The sequence below is a fragment of the Netta rufina genome (assembly GCF_964035555.1).
Source record: "Netta rufina genome assembly, chromosome: 7".
Lineage (NCBI taxonomy): Eukaryota > Metazoa > Chordata > Aves > Anseriformes > Anatidae > Netta > Netta rufina.
The window spans coordinates 31610538-31630893 of NC_140130.1; the positions used below are offsets into that span (position 1 = coordinate 31610538).

Genomic DNA, 20356 nt, shown 5'->3' on the forward strand with positions numbered 1-20356 from the left:
CTTTTCTCCTCATTGCACCTCTGGCATTTCTTGAATTTAAAAAACGTAACCACTAAAAAAAGATTCTGAAGTTACCCAATGTCATTCACCCTTCAGCAGACCTGTGCCGAGTTGTTTTTGTGTTTTTAACTCCATGTATGACTTCTTCAGAACACGCACTAATGACCTGAATGTTATAATGATCAAGGCAAGATAACAGCAGATCAGCAGCTGTTCAGGCTGCTCCTCAGGCCTACCTGTGGATGATGAGAAACCACGCTGCCTGCTCAGATGGCTATCTGCAGAGCTTTAGTACCTGAAGTACCAGCTGATACTTTCAGAACTCTGCAATGGAAATTATGCTGTCATCCAACACAATGAAGCTGACTTTTCCATCCATCTAACGCTAAGCAATTTCCAAGCCCCTAAAAAATGTGTTTCATTTACTCCACAATCCATATGCTTACAATAAAGCAGCAAAGTGTTGCTTTGGTACCCAGACCACACCTAGGATGGCCAACCTCAACCTACCACACTTCCACCACCCTTTTTCCTAGAATTCTCCACTTATGGCTAAGCATTCTTTCATTGTTTCTCTTAACTTCTGCAAAGTTCAATTTGATTTGACTTACAGGAGTTCTTAATTTATTACCTATGCATCTTTTTTTTTTTTTTTTTTTTTTTTAAAGATCTGGACAATTATCCTCTCCCAAACTCATGATATTACCCCACCTTGCCATTTCTTATCCAAAAGTATCACCACATACCCAGCTGTAGTAGCAGCGTTCATGTGACCTTTCCCTAAAATTAACAGATGCATCTGAAGAACATAAATACACAGTAAGAGCTAGCCCCACTTTGCCTGAAGCACATTAGGAAATTCTACCACAAACTGTTCTGACAACAGAACGCTGACTTCTTGCAGAGGCAAAAGAAACCAAAAGCCAGAGAATGGCTCATCCAACGTGGCACTATTGCTTAAGCTGTCTGCTAACTGAAGGTCTACAAAGAAACTACAGCCCATATACTGACTGATCCTTTTTTCCATTATTCCTAAATTCTCATTTTCTATCCAATTAATTATGACACACAGAACAAATTTGTTACACCTTTACTGCTATTACCTCATCAACTACCTAAGCAAGTATAAAGTAACATTTCCTTTTGTCTGCAGATGCACAATGTGGTGAAAAAGTTTGAAGGTTACCACATGAGAGAATTAAACTGGCCTAATAGCATTATCAGTGTTTGTTTCCCAACTGATAACAAGCAGCTTTCAATAATAAAATCACCAATACAATTATAGATGCTGATTTCTGCAGAAAGTTATCACCCAACTCTCAGAACTGCATCTCCTTTTTCTTCTCTTTACTGCTCATTTTATGTCCTTTACTACAGATGCAAGCATTTTGTACAAAGAGGTGACCCTTCCTATTCCTATTGCTACCTCTAGGACATCCTTAGTATTCCATTTTTCAAGCCATCATCTTTATTTCTCAGTTTCCTGAATATCTTCCATCAGATGAATTCAAACTGCAACTCCTGTTCTACTGCGTTTTTATTATTCTTACGCTTGAACACACAACTTCACCCTTCTTCTGCTGCCTATCCTTCTGCTTAGAGGTACTCATTTTATCCACTTCTGGATCTGGCCTCCTGAAAGAGATGCCCCCACTCAACAGCAAAAGCTAGAAAGAGACTGCTCAATTACCTTGTGTTCTCCCCTCAGTTCCTTCCTGCATCATCATCAGTATTCCTTGGACACTGACACCTGGCTTGCTTCATCACCTTCTCCCTCTCTCTTCTTTGGTAGATGCATTTCTCTGATTCTTTCCTTCACCTCTTTTTTGCTAATTTCCCCTCTCAGATTTTCTGTTTTGTGTGAAGCAAACCTGTTCCTCAGCTCTAGGTCTTCTCCAGTAGCTTGGCTCTTCTGCCTTCTTCCAGCACCCAGATAGAAATATGTCTCACCCTCGTAACGTTCATCCTTTAGCACAGCATGTAACACTGAAATTACACATTTAGTTCTTCTCTTCCATTATATCCCTCATACCCATGGTCATTTCCAGCTGTGTTTTTAGATTACAAGTCTCCTGCGTGCTCCACCAGAAAGCACTTTGTATCCACGTAACACCTATTACGTACCCTTGCCAGTAAAACATCCAGTCTGCGTTTTCTTTACACAGGTACTTGACTTGTCATTACAGTGAATCTTCTCCTTTACTCCCTTAGTCAGCTTCCACTTCTATTTATTTTTTCGTTCCCAATTACTTCAGGAAGCTCCCTATATGTTTGCAAATTCCAACATCATCTCTGCTGCTGACATCAAGGCATTTAAAAAAAAACACTTCCATAATGCCATTAAAATACAAGGAAAATAAGTGCATAAAAATAAAAACATGGGTTGAAAATTTAGATAATCTGACAGCACAATGTCATTTAACTGCACCATGCACCTTGTAAACTGACACAAAAGCCATAGTTTAATAACTAAGTTGGGAAATTACTGTTCATGTGTACTACTCACAAAAACAACAAAATCTCAATTGAAGAATGTCAAAATATAGTCTTCCTTGTTGTCTTTACAGATATGTGTGTGTGTGTGTATATATACTCATATATATACACTCAGAACATTCACCAAAAATCTAGAAATCCTTGGGTCAGTGCTCTATAAACACAAAAATAAGGATACTTTGCTGTCAAGTGCTTACAGCGTAAAGCCTCCTACCTCTCTGGAGTTTGAATGTTATCTAAGTCTTCTATGTCCAGTACCATCTGCTGGGATTCTTCCTTAGCTGCTTCCGTTTTTTCTTCAGCTAACTTTAAATAGGCTCGAACAACATCTTCCAAAGATTTGATGTTCACCTACGCCAAAGGCAGAACATGTGAAGTTATCTCCCCCCAGGACAGGCAGCAAATATTTATGATGTAAACGCTAAAAAAAAAAAACAGGAACATCTAAAGAGCAGATTAATTCTGAGTCAAGCCTGATCAGTTACATTTAGGTCACATCAGCTGACACAAACCAGGCTTGCTACAAACAAAGAAAGGATTCAGAAGCCCTACCTGCTGGCAGATGTTCTTGTACTGGTACAGCCCTTCCTTTGCCAGATGACTCTTGCGGAGATCCACACAGAGTTCCAGGTACTTCAGCATAATCGGCTCGTGGATTTTCTGCCATGTTCGGTGTTTCTTACTTTTCATAACATCATAGAGAACATCAAGGGCAGGCTGCTTTTTGCCAACCTCAAGGAATTCTGAAAGTAAAATCTAATTAGCAGAGGAGTCGCAAACTAGGAGATACATGCTATTATGATTAATACTGTAACCTTTTAGAATTTAATCAGCTCTAATCAAATTCCATTGATGGTTTGATTTACCTAGCTATACCAAAAAGTTGGCAGATGCAACTGCAGGGGCAGTTTTTCAACAGTGTAACTGCCAAACAACTGCAGACCTCTCCATCAGCATACAAGTTTTGGGGTGACAGAGGTGTCTCTCCATCCATCAAGGCATGACTAGGCACTTCATACATATTAATAAAATACGTGCATCCAGTTTTAAAGCCAGTTTCATCATGAAGGACAACAAACACCCACCACGAGCCTCGCAGTACAGATCCAACAGGATCTGTCAGCATCACAACAGCTCCTGTCTATGGGGGCAGTGAGGCACTGAACAGGCTGCCCCAGCCCTGGAGGTGTGCAAGGCCAGGCTGGATGGGGCTTTGGGCAGCCTGGGCTGGGGGCACGGGTCCCTGTCATGGCAGGGGGGTGGAACTGGGTGGGCTTTAAGGTCCCCGCCAACCCAATTCGATCTGTGATTGTGTGATACACCGCGTGTTCTGCTCCGTACAAAATAGAGCAAACCACCCACGAGCACATCACGTTGTGAAGCAGCACAGCCACCTACCAACACACACGCTGAACGCCTACATTAAAGGCATTCACCACAAAAAGCAAGACAGAAGAATGCTGAGAATGGGAAACAAACAGGTTACAGATAGAGAGAGAGGAGGGAGGGAGGTGGAAGGGGGGAGGAAATAAAGTTGCGTACAACTAAAAAGAAAGGTAAGTGTATTCTTAACGAGGAATGGAGTTCGCACTTTCCACAAAGTATTTTGGAAGTGCCTGCATTCCTCAAGAAACAGCGGCAGGATAGGAGAAAGTCGGAGCCTGCTGAAGGTGCTCAGGCACACAGATGAACTTCAAAGACCACGAGGAGCTTTTTGTACAGTCCTCGTCATACTCCACAAAAAAAAAAAAAAAAAAAAAAAAAAAAAAAAAACCTGTAACAAATGTTTTAAGTTTTAGAATGTCAGAACTGAAATTAAACATGGCTAAACGCTGCATTTTGAAAACAGCAGTAACGTAATTTAAGGACCACACTATCAAGTGTTTGGGGCCTACTTTAAGTAAATAATGAGCTTGCGTAAGATGAGCAAGTTCCTTTACAGAAAAAATACAGAGTCACATATAAACATAAATAAGGCTGCAACGTGACAGCATTTGGCACTGTTTTAAACTCGCCAAGGGAGTTTTAATAAAGCTATCCTCCATCCTATGATGTAAACTGCTATTCTATCTCAGTGCTGCTTTTGAGGCAATTACTGCTGAGCTTTACTGGGTTTTATTTATGAAAATGAACCTGAAAGGCAAGTTGAATCTTGCAACAATGCCAGGCCCTTCCAAGCACCGCAGCTCGCAGTGGTCGATAACTAACTGGACAAAGCACAACATTAATTCATACTGGGCTGAAACTTTTAATTAACTCTGGCCAAGCAAGTTCTTGCCAGAACATCAAATAATTACGGCTAATTTAACAGACACTGTAGTAAAAGCACGCACAAAGGGAACCTGAAGAGTCAAATACAGCACTGTGTCTCCTTCCGTAAGGCACAGGGACGTGTAGGCTATGGAACCAAAGAATTGTAACAGACCAAATGTAAGAGTATTAACCCTGGAATAGCTGTCAATGACATTTTTTCTCATTTTTATTTTATACCATTTGAAATGCAAAAAGGTATCTAAATCAGCAACAAGGCTGAGCCCCTGCAGGCCACAGAGACTTGACCCAGCTTGCCGTGTTTTCCAGTCAGTCTACTGCGGCGTGGGATCATCAGCGCTTGTCTGGAAAACATTTCCTTCACTTCCACTCCTTGAAGCCCACTCCTTCAATTCATTCAGGTTTAACAGATGTGCAGCAGCACAAAAGATGTGAATTTAACACTGCTCTTCGGTACCAGGAAATCAGAAATGCAGCAGCAGATTTAAAGGGCAATTTAAAGCCACTCCAACACTGTGACTTCCTCGGCAAGCAGGAACCTTCCCTGGCCAGGAATTCTTTAGTTGAACGGATGGTTGCGTACTATTGTATACTGATCTTTTATAGTAAAAGGACTGCGAAAGCACAACTTTATTTTTGGAAGCACTGGATGTGATGTGCTTTTCCATATTTTTATCTTTGATGTTTGTAGAAATGGTTATACAATGAATTCTAGGAATCTTGAGATGTAATATTCAGTATTTAATGGTTTTTAAGATAGTCACTGAATTACACGTAATCCCCAGACTACCCTACACCCTACCATGCAACCTCTGTAATTTTTGGCTGTCTGGGCGTGCACCCTACAAGCAGCCCCGTACCAACGACGAGCCGAAACGCTTCTCCTAAGCGCTCAGAATAGGACGCTCTATAAAAAAAGCGCCAACGCCGTGTATTTAGGCGGCAGCCGATAAGCACGCTCAGCCCGGCTTTGTGCAGGGCCGAGGCACGAGGCAGGCGGCAGCGCCGTCCCCACAGCTCCCCTCATCCCGGCGGCGCACTCGAGGCCTCCTTCCCCTCCCCTTCCCTCCCCGGGGCCGGAGGCGCCTCCCGAGCGTGTAAAAGCCCGGCCTCGGCTTCCCGGAGCCCCCCCGCTGCCCCCCGGCTCCTCACGGGGCCCTCCCGGCTGCTGGATGAGGTGGGGGGGGGGGGCACCCGCCCGGCCGGGCCCCGCTCCACACCGAGGCCTCACCCGGCGCCATGCGGCCGGGCCCCGCCGCCTCCCCTCAGCGCCGCCAAACGGGGGCAGAGCGGGGCCCGGCGGGGACAGCGAGACCCGGCCGCGACCCCAGGGGAGCTGTGGGGGATCCTAGAGGGAGCGGGGGGGGCCCGGCACTGACCGTTCGCCCGCTTCAGGGCGTTCTCGGGCCGCTGGAAGTACACCGGCATGATGGCGGCGGCCTCTCCTCACAGGGCGGCGGCGCGCTCCGGGCTCGGGCGGGCGGCACGCGGCGCCGGAAGGGGAGGGGCGGGGAGGGAGGGGCGGGGAGGGAGGGGAGAAGGGCGCGGGGCCGCGCAAGCGGGCGGGAGCGCGCACCGGGGTGGGGAGCGGCGTGGTGAAATGGGGATGGGTGGGCTGTGGGGGTGCCTGCCAGCCTCGGTTATTTTGTAATAAATGCTTGTTGTTAGGGTGGGTTTTCCAGAGTACCTGTGTGTTTCCTCACTGAGAAGCTCTCTTTTGATTTGGAAGTAACACGAAAATACACGAATTGCACCCAAAAGTCCCACAACGTGTGTGACAAAGTAATAGGGCAGCAATAATCAAACCTATGGCTAATGGGATATTTTAGATTAGTTGATGTTCGTGAATTAGTTTAAGGCATTGAGCATGCTGTGCTCTTTAGTCTTCAGAAGCATGCACCTCTGCAGAGGGCACTGCTATCAACCCAACAGCAGCTGCTGCAAGCTTCATAACCATTATATGCTATGTTTAACATTTTACTTCTCATGTTGGCTTGCAAGCGTGGTTTATTGCTAAGCAGACAACCAGAAAGTCCCTCTCTTGCATTCGTTAAATTAATATATCGGTCTGTCAGATGGGTGTCAGGCACTGCCTGGGTGGAGTGGCAGCCTGCTGGCAGCTGAAGGCCACCAGTGCCTGTGCCACCGCAGCTGCTGCTTACCCTGAGGCTTCGGAGCCTGCACTCTGGCAGTGGGCTACTCTTTGATTATTTCTATTTAATCACAGTATCTGCTATTCCGAAACCCATTGCACTTTTTAAAATCTCTCTGAAGTTCCTGAAGGCCCTCAAGGCTTCACTCAGACAGTTTGACATCAGAAGGCCTTACCATCTGACTTCTTGTGCCTTTTTAAACACACATACGTTAACTTTGTGCCATTATTAACCCCCTGAAGCGCTCTCTGTAGCCAGGTATGATTCCTGACAGACCTGGCCTCTGCCAGGCCTACACATTTTCTTCAGCAGCTTCTGACACTCCTGGAGTTATCCCAGGCATGTCAGAAGTTTGGCAAACTATTCTTCCTAATGTGTTGCTGCTCTGCACTTTTAGTGATATTTGTGGCCTCCACATACAGCATTCAGGTTTATTTGTTAATCCGACCTATGAAACAAGATGGTTCTGTTCCCAAATGAAGTTACTTAGGGTTATTCAGGGACAGCTGTTACGCTTTATGAAAATGCCCTGCCCTAATCAGTCTGTCTCTAGGCAGAAGCAAGCTTTTATTTATTTTTATTTATTTTATTTAGCTTGGTAATTTGTGAGGCTGTTTTGTGCTTTACCCAGCAGTAGGTGTTGGGTGCAACTTCTAAAGGTGGGTCTGTGGGCAACACAGCCTCATTTTGCATCGCGTTCAGTGTAAATTGCATCCTGTGCCTTACAAAGACACGGAAAATAACATAAATATATTTAAGGAACCACACGTGGCAACGTCCAGGGCTGATTTTTGCCAGCAGCCGCTGGAAACGAGGCCGGGAAGCGGCTGCCGGGGCAGAGGCCCCTGAGGGGCGCGCACGCAGCAAATGGCGGCCGGCGGGGCGCGGCGGGGCGGCCCCCGCTGCCCTCAGCGCCCTCGGTGCCCCCGGTCCGAGCCGTGCCGGGCTATGTGGCACCGAGCCGAGCCGTACCGGGCCAGGAGCCCCCCGCAGCCCCCGGAGCCCGTCAGGCTCTGCCGGGGCGGAGCATGGGGTGGAGGCGGCGGGCGGAAGGGCGCTGGGGCCGGAAGATGGCCGAGCCGGAGGCGCAGCTGCTGCTGGCCGTGGGGCTGATCGGTGAGGGCCGGGGCCGCGGGGGGAGAGGGGCCGGGGGAGGAGATTTGAGGCGAAAATCAAGAAACCTCGCGAATATGTCGTGTGTCGTGCCTTCCTGCTCTCCCGACTTCAGGAGGAGCGGGGATTTATTAACATTTACCAAAAAAAAAACAACCAACTGCAGCACAAGTGGTGCCATGCAGCGTTTGAGCTGCTTGGTATAAGGTGGAATTGGCATCAGATTGCAGCAAAACCGGCCTGATTTACCACTCCATTTACTCCTTTGCTGCTGTTCGGCATGCTCACGGTGAACATCTTTCCACCACAGAAAAAGACACGAGTGGCGATGTGCTGTGGGTCTGGTGCTATCCGTCCGTGACAGCGGAGCTGCGGGATCTGTTGCTGCGGAAAAGCTGCCTCACGGACGAGAACAAACTGCTTCATACCTTCGTGTTCGGCCAGTACAAAAGGTCGTGGTTCTACATCACAACCGTGGAAGTTCAAGAATCGCCGGTCTTGAAAAAGGTAGGACCTGGCCGCTTTGCTTCCCAGCAGAGCCCAAGGAAGACTTTTGAGGAGCATCCTCTGGCATTTGTTTGGCTTTAAATGGCATTTTGCCATTATGCGCTGTGATAAAGGGAAGGGATTTGAGAATAAATGTGTAACTTCTACCCAGATGCCTAACAGATCCCCGTGTTTCAGTTTTCACCATGATGTCTATCAGATATGTTTGCGGGAAAGGCATTGAGATACACAGAATCCAAACTGGGTAATGAGCATTAAAATGGAGACCCTATTTCACACCATTATGTCTAGTTATTTTGCATTTCAAGTTCACTTTCTTTTTCTGATCAAAAAAGCTTTATAAACGGTCTTTTGTATGGTCCAAATCTTCTTCATATGGAAGCAAATGTTTTTTTCCAAAGAGTTGAATTGTATAGGCACTTTCATTTCCACTGCATTGACGACTGAAAGACCACACATACATTTTATCTTCAGTATTTTCCTGCCCTGTTATAACGCTCATTAAGTTGTCTGTTCTGTTCATACATTTTTTGTATTTTATTGCATTATTAGGCGGTAGAGCAACGTGGTAATTTTGCGTACCCACAGTAGAATATTGCTTGCTTTTCCTTGCTCCAGGATCATATCTCCTTTGAATCTCTAAAGTGTAAAAACGTGTCCAGTTCTGTCTCAGTGACAGTAGGAGATGCTATTTAAGGAAGACACGTGAGCTTGGTCATAGTCTGCAGACCGTTAGCCTCACACTGTCCCAGCCATCATTTAATTCAGGAAGTTAAAGAATATTTCTGTTTGTGTGCCTGTTGTCCTTGAATTGTTTCCAGTCTCTCTCTGAACATGTTTGTGCTGTCTGCCTGTACAGCCTCCTTTGACAATAAATTCTGGAAGTTGGTTACCCACTGTGGGGAAGAAAAATGATTTTCTCTCCTTTAAATTGATCTCATGACATTAAAGGAAAGCAATGTGTATGTACTGCCTTGAGCGAAGGACGATACATACTAGATCTGACTCAATGGAAGTGAGTTGCATCAGAAATCCATTAGCCAGACTTTTTCTGCAGTTACTAACTCAGAGCTGCTGCAACTCACTTTCTTTGTACTGAAGCATCTGGTCTGGGTGCTGCAGTAAGTTCAGTAATGTAACAAACACTGTCCTTATGGGGTTAGTAAAGAAGCTGTGTGCTTTTCTGTGTGTGTCTTGCCCAGGTGACCCACTTCTCCATTGTTCTGACAGCTAAAGACTTCAACCCGGAGAAATATGCAGCCTTCACTAGGATACTCTGTAGGTCTGTATAAAAGCCTTCTTTGGGTGCTGTGTACACATTTTGATCTTACCAAGGCAAAAGATTAAATGTCATTGTGTTGTGTTTGCATTTTGTCTAACAATCTGTTGGAAATTCAGTCCTACATACTGAATCAGATTATATAAACCCTAGATTTGTGATTGATTTGAGCTTGTTAGGTGTTGGAAGAATGCTGCGTTCCCAGTGTGTTTTACCAACAGTGGCTTCTGACCATACACAGAAACATGCTCATTTTGTTTGAAACTGTGTCTTTAAAAAGTAGAAACATTTGGGAAGAGGTTGGTGCTGATATCAGAAATATTTAGATTACCTATGTATCACTTTGGTGTTGATTTATAAGCTAACACTTCTTTTCAAGTCCAGGATGGATTCCTCAATCAAAAATGGCAAATGAGTTTCAAATATGACATAACTTTGTATCTGGCTAAAATGGAAAGTAGATAGTTGACAGCTGAGTGCTTCCTGAAGTATCGTAACCTGTGAAATAGGCTGTGATCTCTCTCTGCTGTCTAGAAGATAGCTAAAAGTATGGTTTTTGATTGTTTTTAGTGAGTGTTAAAGGCATCTGTTTCTTTCACCATTTAGCAAACAGTATAGAAGGATGCCTAATGGTACTTCAATGATAAGTGAAAAACTATTCATGTGGTCTGTGTGTATTAACAGGAGTTTCTGTAGTAGTTTTTTGTAAAGCAGATACCTTTCAAGTCTGCAAAGAATTCTTAGTCTGGGCACCTGCTTACACCTTTGTGTTATAATGCTTCTGTTACAGTAAACGTTCATTCCTTTGTAAAATAGGACGCTCAAATAAAAATACAGGTTAGGTGTTTATTCTAAAAGACAAGTTTTTGTGTGCATGTCTAAAGACTCCCATTTTAGTATTTAAAACCTCAACCAGGTGTCCAAAATAAGAGTGCTTGCCAAAGAGATTCTATTTGTGATACCTTTTATTTTTTTTTTTTCATGTGCCTGCTGGTCCTGGTTACAATAAAAAAAAAAAACACAACAGACTCTTTCTTTTTACACAGAATCTACTTGAAGCATGGGAGTCCAGTTAAAATGATGGAGAGTTACATTGCAGTCCTTACAAAGGGGGTCTGCCAAAGTGAAGAAAATGGATCTTTCCTCAGCAAAGACTTTGATGCTCGGAAGGCTTACCTTGCTGGGTCCATTAAAGGTTAGTACCAGAAGTCTCTGTTCTGATTTCTTTTGTACTATGTAAATTATAATCAATTTTTAATGTATTCTTCAAGTAAATAGCGTGTAATCTGTGTTGCTGTTAAGCTTCTTCAAAAAAAAAAAAATCAGCATGTTTATTTTCTATAAAATAATTTTCACCTCTTTTTTTAGATATAGTATCTCAGTTTGGAATGGAAACAGTTATCTTATACACAGCACTGATGTTAAAGAAGAGAATTGTGGTATATCATCCTAGAATAGAAGCCATCCAGGAATTTACCAGGTAGAGCATGACTTTGTCAATCCCACCCTCCTTACCTACTCCCAAAAGTCCAAGTGCTCATATTTTGTTGAAAAAAAATAATATACTATTGTTACTGAAATCCTGCTAAGTTCCTCTTTTGAGTTTAGCTGTTGTGCTACATCAACCGAGAGAAATTAACTGTAGCATGAGTGAGAAATTCTTGCACTGATAGCAGAAATCTCTGTAGTTTGTGTGTACACATGCTGAGTGAGACCTAATCATATTAATTCTTCCTTTTAAATTGCATTTCATATTGTGAAACTTGAATTAGCGCAGATAAAAGTCTGCTGTGTGTAAAGTACTGGTTGCATTTCCCTAGGACTTTGCCTGCTTTAGTGTGGCATCGACAGGACTGGTCAATTCTTCATTCGTACGTACATCTAAATGAAGAGGAAGTGGAAGCCTTAAAAGCCTGCACAGGTAGTGATGATTTATTAATCAAAACACAATCAAAATGTAATTTAATTTTTAATTGTTCAAATGTCTTCCACCAGTGCTCTTTGTGGCACAAGTGGTTATTTTGCTATTAATGCTATCGTGACAAGTCAAACCACATGATTTTGTTTAGAAAAAGCCAATAATAAATATGTTAGAGGATAACTATTTAATGTGGTGTTTCTGGGTGGATCCTCATCAGTCTAACTGCAGGTGTAAAGAAACTTTGGAACTTTTTTGATGTTGAGAGAATGAAAACATTGGTGTTATACAGAAGCAACTCACTTTAGATAAGCTGTTTGTTTCCAGACTTTTACACACAGCTGGTACTTCATTTTTAGGATTTTCTTTTTTTTTTTTTTCTTTTTTCTTTTTTTTTCATTTCCTAACTCTAAAGTTCCAAATTTCTATTCTGACTGCTGCCAGTGTAGTCTCTGGCTCCTAATCACCTGTAGACTTTATGTTCAAGGCAATTTTGGAAGTTGATTTTTAAGCTCCTCAGAAGTAAAGAGTTCTGTTGGAAATGTTAATTGAATGACTAACAGTAACAAGAGAGCAATCTTTTGGATCCAGTGAGTCAGACACTCTTTGAACAGACTTCAGGAATGTGATTCTCCACAATATCGTGCTTTTGTTTTTATGAAGATTTTACTCTTGTCTGATAATCCTCTCAAAATTCTGCTTTCCAGGTTACATTGCTGGATTTACAGATTCTGAAGTGAACAGCCGACCAGACCTCTACGATGTGTATGTGAATTTGGCAGACAGTGAGATCACCATTTCTCCTCTAGTAAAAGGTTGGTTGCTTTTCATGTTTCGGATCTGGGGGCTGTTTGTTTCAGAGTTGGCAGTAACTGCTGAACCTTGCTGTAGGTCAAACAGTCTTGGTCCTTTTTCCATCCTGGTTCTGAAAAGGCAATATGGAAGCTTCTGTCTTTCTGTTTTACTGAAATCTGGGAAGACTGGTGAAACTTGGAATTGGGAGAGACATAATTCCACTTCCAACAAATGCACTGTTGAGATTTCAGAACATTCATGTTCAACAGTTAGGTGGGAGAGACATTCAGCTGAGGGTTGCTGGATTCAGAGATACCACAGGAATCTTTAGAAGAACATTGCATGAAATACTTGGAGACTGCGTAAAAGAAAAACTTTTATGTGCTTGTCTTCTTGCTGTTCCTTGGTATCTGCTTAGGGCTGCTTTAGAGGTAGATCACTGGCCTGTGACAGCACGACTGCTGCTCTGTCAGGTTACTGACAGATACCAAGTGGCAGTCATAGAGAGGACGCTTTGTTTTGGCTTGCTATTCATACGCATTTCTAGATAACATGAGAATGGTCATTTTACATGAATCTACATTTTTTTCTTACTCAGAGGCAATGACAATGGGAAAACTTCACAAAGAAATTGGACAACTAATTGTTCAGTCTGCAGAAGATCCAGATAAATCAGACAGCCAAGTCATTAAGGTGAATTTAATTTTTATTTTTACTTTTAAATCTCTCTGAATTACTTCTATCAGCTAAAATCTCACGTGGGTGGGGGGAGCAAGAAGATTATCACTGGAGCCGAGTCGACGTATTATACTCTCTACCTTTTTACAAATGAGCATTTTTATTCTTCATATGGTTCTAAGGGTGACCTATTTGATTTATATTATCTCTTGGGTAACCACATTGCTGAAGAGACTTCAGAATTTGCATTGAATAGAAGAATTCTGCTAAAATTGATTTCCTGATTGTTTTCTACAGAGCATGCATTTTGCTCCATCCTTTGTCAATAGTACTGTCAGTACCTTTGGAAAAAGTCCCACTGAGATATAGATTCTCCACTATAAAAGACTGATCTATTTATTTTTTTTTTAAGGACGATGCTTTTTTCACTTCCTCTTCCATCAAATAGATCATTACGTGTTTCACAACAAACAGCTTAGTCAGAAAAGCTCAGTTTAGCCGGTGAGAGAGGCCTGTGGAGTAGCTGTGTTGAGTCAGCTGCAACTTTCTTCAGCATTGCCCAAGAGTAGACTGAAGAGCTGTTGCTAACTTGCCATAAAACAAATGGGGGTTTTTATTCAAAATTAACCATTTACTTCCCATTTTCTTTTTGTTTCTTATTGTTTTTTTTTGTTTGTTTGTTTTGTTTTAATACATGTTTAAACTATATAATACCTAATGCTATATTCATGGTTGCTTGTTTCTTTGTTCTTCAAGGATATTTCTCTGAAGACAAAAGAAATCTTGGCTACTTTAACTTCCCTCACTGAAGTTTCTGATGGCAATGAAAAACCAACCCTTAACTCTGAGGCCCTGAAACAAAAGCGATTTCCACCAGCTACAGAAAACTTCCTTTTTCATTTAGCAGCTGCTGAACAAATGCTTAAAATCTGATTTTGATGCACTTTGGTGTTGTGGACCAGTTCAAAAATACTGTCTCTGCCATACAAATTAGGAATACCCGATTTTTGTATGGGAAAATGTAAGGTGTAAAGTGAATGCCATACTTACCATGTATTAATGCAGAATATCGGAGCTTGACCTGGAACATACGGAGGCGTATTTAGGAACGTTCCTGGTGTCACTATCTTTCCCCAGCCGTAACTTTGTACATAAGGCTCTCGTATTTCATATGACAGTGTGGGTGTGTCTACGTGTAGCATGGGCACGTGTGTCCAGGCTGTGCAGGCGTTGTTTTAGCGGCCGTTTGTCGTGCAGGGCCCAGAAGTCGGACAGCTCTCTTTTTACTCTGCCCTGCCCTCCTCGTGTCTGGAACACAGGCTGCAGCGTGTCTGCTGCAAAGCCAACACATTCTGGATGTGCTAGTCTACAGGGATACACTGAACACCTTGTTGGTCTGAGTGCTCACTCTGGGCTTCCAGGTACGTCGGGTGGTCAGATACTGCTCTTCTGGACTGTCTGAGACCTGGAAATCCCAAATAAATGGAAAAGTTCTCTTCTTTCTACTTGAATGTGTCTAGGTGTAAAAAAGGATGTCTGGGAACAATCTGATATGGTAGCCTTACTATACAGAGGAAGAGGTATTTTAAAGCTCGTGTCGGAGTTAAGCACCTCTTGGACTCTTGCCTTATAAGTTCCCCTTTCACTCCGTCCCATGCCTCTGCCAGAGGAAAAAGAGGACAAGATTAGTATATTTAAATCAGGGCTTCCTAGGAGGCCATAGACAAGTGCTGCCTCACAGCTGGAGTCAGTTAACAAGCTGTTGGGGCTCTCATCTGAGAAGATATCTGGCCTTTAGCTCCCAACCCTTGTGATGATAGAAAATGAGATTAGTTAAAGCCTAATGGAGCAGAAATGTCCAAATGGCTGGTTCCACAGATGGGGCACCAGCTTCTTACGCTGCTGGAGCTGTAGCGCGGGTGCTATCTGATGGTGCTCCCTGTAGGCTACATGGAGGTGGGAACTTTTGAAGTAACAGTGAAAACTAGGACGGTTTGTAGAAAATGAAAACATTCCTACTCATTTGGTTTCATAGCTGTAACTCAAGAGATTTTTTTCTTTCATTGAGCAGCCTGAAACTAACCGCTTTGTAATCTTTTGAGAACAATTTAGATTCTCTGTAGGGAAACACTCTGAGCCAAGCAATCTGCATTTCTTCAGAAACGTTCACAAAAATCAGTCAGTTCTGCCGCAGCACTTTGTTATAAGAAAAAATAACCTTTTTTTCCTGGCCTTTGTACAGGGAGGCTTTAGCGTGTGGTTTTACATAGAGATTTTATACTTATGATTAAAACTTTAGTAATCAATATTTATATTGTTAAATAATTGGCTGTTTGCTATTCTGAAATTGTTGGAGCTCATCAGTGTGCAAGCAGTAGCAGTCTGAAAAAGGGCTGTCCTTTTGCTCTGTGTCATCCGGTGAGAATATCTATTTCACAATGTGGACAAGGAATGTGGCACCCATGTATGAAATGGCTGGCTCTTACAGCCAGTAAACCAAACTGCCTCAGAATAATCCCCTATTTTCAGGGGTGTAAAACCCACTTTAAACATTTACTCTGCAGTTTCAGTTCTGTACACAGAAGAATGTTTTTGTTTTCTTTGAGAAAAATTCTGCAATTGCCATCATTTGCCTGTAAGTGCATTTTTTTTTCTGTATTTGGCCATTAATGTGGCGTGGAATTATTTTGGGGGTGTACAGGAGGGATTGTTTTTCCCATTAGTGGGAAGTCCTTCAGAACTGCTGCTTCTGTTTGGGGATTTTCTAACACTTGGAATAGCAGAACAGCAAAATTGTGCGGAAAATTCTGTTCAGGATTTACCTTGAAGCCTACCGAAACTGAAGTCTGTCCCCCAGAAAAACCTGACCATGCTTTCTATCAGCTGTCTTATTGTCACCTTGTAACTGTGAAGAAATGCAATGGTTTCTTTTTAGCAAAAAGCCTTCAGGTGTATGTCATTAGGTAGTATGGGTATGAGAGACAACCACAAAAAGCAGAGAAGCCCAGATACAAAGTAAATATTGAATGATGCTTTTTTTGCTTTCTGTTTTCTTAAAAGTGGAGGAGCCTCAGTGCTAGATCTCGTGTTCTAACATTCGTGTGACACAAATCAACTGTAATTTTGCACTTAAGGAACTTGACTCATAGCATGCTTATGCCTATTAAAAAGAATCCTGAACAGCCTACCCTGTAATTCATGTAAATTTATTCCTGAGCAGTTGTGACGATTGAGTCACAAGCCTTAGCTCACAGTTTTGCAATAATGGGATTTGGAATTAAGCTAGAGCTTGATCTTTATGTTGAAAAAATACTGCTGCTACCAGTTCAAACAGTTTTGTCATCAGTGCTGATTGTCTTGTCAATACTGTAAAAGAAGTATTGGCCTCCCTCACTCCCTCAGCTTCAGTAGGTTGAAAGGATTGTCCTAATGCTCTCATATTTTCTCAATGACTGTTTCCTCTCAAAAACATCATAGAATAAAACAAAAATCTGGAAGGTCAGGACAGAGAAAAGTTTCAGCATATTTCTCATTCCCCTTCCCTGGGATGCCCTCAAGCTGAGCCTTTGTTGTTGGTTTTGCAAAATCAAGGAACATCCTTTCTTCCTCCTAAAAGCAAAGACTGTGTAAAATCAAGTTTTCGTTCCTACCTTCTCACCTTGCTGCCTTTCTTTTCTTGGACAAATATGAAACGATGCGTGAAGGTTCCTGTTGACGTGCTAAGAGACATGCCTCCGAAAGGCCTGCGGCACTTAGCTGAAAGCAAGACATTCCATTGCTCTGAGAATTGCAGCTCTGCTCCTTCCTGGGGTGAGGAAAAAGGTTCTGGAGGTGAGGAAAAAAGTGCTCCCCTAGCGCTCTGCCTCGCGGATTGCCCATCTCAGTTAGTGGGATACCTGTAAGATTTCCACTCCGTTTGCAGAAACTGGAAGGCAATGAACAAAGCAGAAGCTTGCAAAGGGGAGCAGGATGAGCAGCCGATCCCTTCTGTTACGATTTGGCTAAAGAAATTAGGCTAGTCCTTTAAGGCTGACTGTGTCATCTCAAGTGCTGTCACCCTCGGGGGTTTGGGATAAGCTGGCTTTCCTTGTTCCCTCTGCAGGCAGGTGTCGGGCGGATGTTCCGAATGAGAGCAGCGTAGCGCTGAGTAACGCGGTGACGAGTGGTGCAGGATGCCCAGCAGCATCCAGCTTCGATCTCCCAGCTGCTTCTGATGTTGACTTCTGGCTGCCCTGGTTCTCCAGCTATCAAACGGGCGAATGCTGGTTTGGGATTAGCGTGCTGTGAGGTGTCACGTGAAGCAGCTGAACTTCTAGGTAAAAACCAAGTCACAAAGCGAAGTGTAGGAAGTTCACAACAGACTCTGGCTTCCCTAGGCTGCTGTCAGATCGGTGGCTGAGTCAAGAATGAGGTGGGACTCGGGAGGAGACCCTAAAGAAGGGGCAAGAGGCCTTGTCTGAGCAACTCTGCAGCACACGGCGTTGCTGGCTGTGTGGCAGGGAAGTAGCTACAGAGCTGAGCAGGGTTCCCTCCTCACCTATCCCGTGTCCTGCAGGGCAAACAGCGCGGCGGTGGTTTAGGCTTGTAGGATACCGCAGGGACAGCAGCTCCAGGTGAGGAAACGCTTTCATCTCAGCACATCCGAGCGTGGGAGTGGCGGGGTGGGTGGGGAGCTGCTGCCGTAACGCAGTGCGCTGAGACTCGTGTTTTCCTTGAAGATGAAAGCTTCCAGCTGCTGGAGCTCACCACACCTCAAACTGGTTCCCCTGCTGAGACGCTGTCACTTAGCGCGGCGGCCGGCGCTGGGGGCAGGAGGCAGAGCTGCCTTGGGCCGCTGTGTTGGTGAGCTATTTCGAGGTACAAAGGGGAAGGTTTTCCCAAAGGTGCTGACTCTGTAAATCCCTCAGACATGGTGCTTTCCTGCCTGTTCCAGTCTTGGTTCCCTTGCTCTGGACTGCCGGGTGTCTGGTCCAGACACTTCCAGTTCTGGTTTCGTCCTGACTTCATTTCCAGATGCAGAACGACAGGCCTTCTCGGCATATTTTCCCTGCCTTGATTTGGGAACCAGCTGAATCACCCAGGCTGGCAGTTTAAATGGCAAAAGCCTGCCTTTGTCTGCTGGGAAACTCTGCTTAGCAATAGAAACATCTGTGAGAAGGAGGGAAAGGAAAGATGTGTGTAGCAACTCTGGAAGGACAGTATTAAACAGTATACTAAAGTATTAAACACTGTACCAAGCAGTGTTTAATGCAGCAAATTTCAACTTGAGAGTGCAGTAAGCAGCTGGTACAGTTTGATAATGGGCAGCTGTGATAGCAGGCATCATTACCTGACTTATTCCATAAGCCTTACTCACGGAGATGTAATGACACCAATTTGCTTAAAGCACCTACGTGTGGTGCCAGAGAATTTATAGCTTGTCTAGTTACCATGACAACTCAGATGATGAATTTATCTTGTTATGTTATCATTGTACTACCGATTAATGTGTAGAGAGGATAGAAGTAGACCTCACCCAGGTTTGTCTTTGGTAGGTTATTGAAACAGGAGTATCAGAGAAATGGGATTTTAGAGAACTTAACTGTAGGACGTTAGCTATCCCCCCATTATCAAAGATTTTGGAGGAGACAAACACCTCACTGTTTGAGGGGGCAGGCTGAGGCTGTAAGCCTGCTACTCCTAACCCTCTGCACCACGTCCCCCAGCAGCCAGAAGGAGGTACGTAAGGAAAAGGAACAGGACAAGCCTCCCTCTTCCTAGCATCCTCCCTGCTCAGGACAGCTGAGCCTCACGTGAGCTTTTCTTCTTGCTTCTACCCCTGGCTGCTGCTGGTGTTGACATTTGCCTAGGCAGACCTTCGGTCAGCCCCAGCACAACTGTTCTTTTGTTGCTGTCCCTGGTGGGTTTTTGCCATGTACTTAAAAACACGACCCACAAAGGCAAGGCTGAGTGATCCCTGCTGAGACAGCGGCTGTAAATGAACCTTTCATATATCTGCTTTTTATAAGCATCCACAGAAGCTACCTTTCAGCACGCTTCACATTGTGGAGTTGGTGCTGCTGCTGTGTGCTCTGAGGGGGGTTATTCTTACCTCTCCTCCTCCACTGGGGGTAGTTGTGCCTGGATAACAGAAGAATTAAGTAATTCAGCTTTAAAAATTCACAGTGATCCTTCAGAAGGACAGTGCAAGGTCTTTGCCACTCTGTTTTGGCAGCTTGCAGGTTGTATCCGTACTGCCTTCCCAGAACAGCTTTAGCACGCTGCCCTGAAGCTGCAGGCCCCCAGGACGTGCTCCTGTTCCCCTACTCGCTATCTTGGCCTGACCTTTCACCGCAGTGAGTTGCTAGGGGAAGGCTCAAAAAAGGCAGAACTCACACAAACTGACTCGAAACCCTACTTCCTGCTTTTGTTTTGTGCCAAAAGCACAGCAGGAACTTTTCCTGCAAGAAAACAGCCCTGTTGCTTTTCCTTACTTTGCTCCGTGCTGCTGTCTTCCTGTAGGGATCAAACAGAGTGGGAAAGCAGTGGTTTCCTCACACCCCGAGAACAAATCTAATCCTTCTGCAATAGGATAGCGGCGGCCTATTTATTGCACTCTAAGGACATTAAATGATTACAGTTTTCATAGGTTATACTTATAAAATTCTCTCTGAAAGTGATTACTGCATTAATCAGTGTATTTATCCTTGTCACACAGAGCCTTAAGAGTGCCTAAATAACAGCTTCGGTGATCTCGGGGCCATCTCTCTTATGACCCCCCTGCTATCAAAACCACAGGGGCTCCTACCACAGTTGTGGAGCTTTCTTCAATGTTGTTCCTGCAGGAGGAGGTCCGAAGTTCAGTTTTGAGGCAAACAAAATAAAAGCATCTGTACTGGGCCAGGCCAAAGTTCTTTTCAGCCAAATGCTAAATAGCCCAGTAGCCACCAAAAGCAGATACAAGAAGAGAAGAGCAGGCAAATGAGCTCAACTTGATGCCCACCAGGATGCCCAGGTACTTCTATTGCAAAGGCAAAATGGCTTCCATGTTGTTTTCCCATTCCTTCCTAAATTTGTCTAACACTTTACTTTATAGACAACCACAGAGAATTGAGCTGAAATTTCCATGAGTTTATCTGTGGCTGCCCTTGAATTCAGCTCCTAGTG

At 43.9% G+C, this 20356-nt stretch overlaps 2 protein-coding genes across 2 annotated transcripts in view; one reads left to right on the plus strand and one right to left on the minus strand.

Annotated features, from left to right (window-relative positions):
* Nucleotides 1-6271, minus strand: part of EIF3A (eukaryotic translation initiation factor 3 subunit A) — a 32598-nt gene extending 26327 nt beyond the window's left edge. The window contains exons 1-3 of the mRNA XM_084289716.1: nt 6147-6271; nt 3049-3239; nt 2711-2847 (exon numbers count right to left, since the gene is read on the minus strand). Coding sequence (XP_084145842.1) covers nt 2711-2847; nt 3049-3239; nt 6147-6195 — 377 coding nt within the window. The 5' untranslated portion in view covers nt 6196-6271. The remainder of the gene's footprint in view (nt 1-2710; nt 2848-3048; nt 3240-6146) is intronic.
* A 1719-nt stretch (nt 6272-7990) lies between these two features.
* Nucleotides 7991-16087, plus strand: DENND10 (DENN domain containing 10; the record flags this gene model as incomplete). The annotated part of the gene is made up of 9 exons (XM_084289705.1): nt 7991-8036; nt 8344-8540; nt 9743-9822; nt 10866-11014; nt 11188-11299; nt 11640-11740; nt 12445-12552; nt 13131-13225; nt 13967-16087. The coding sequence occupies 9 exons, from the start codon at nt 7991-7993 to the stop codon at nt 14141-14143; spliced, it is 1065 nt and encodes a 354-aa protein (XP_084145831.1). The 3' UTR covers nt 14144-16087.
* Between the last annotated feature and the right edge of the window lie 4269 nt (nt 16088-20356).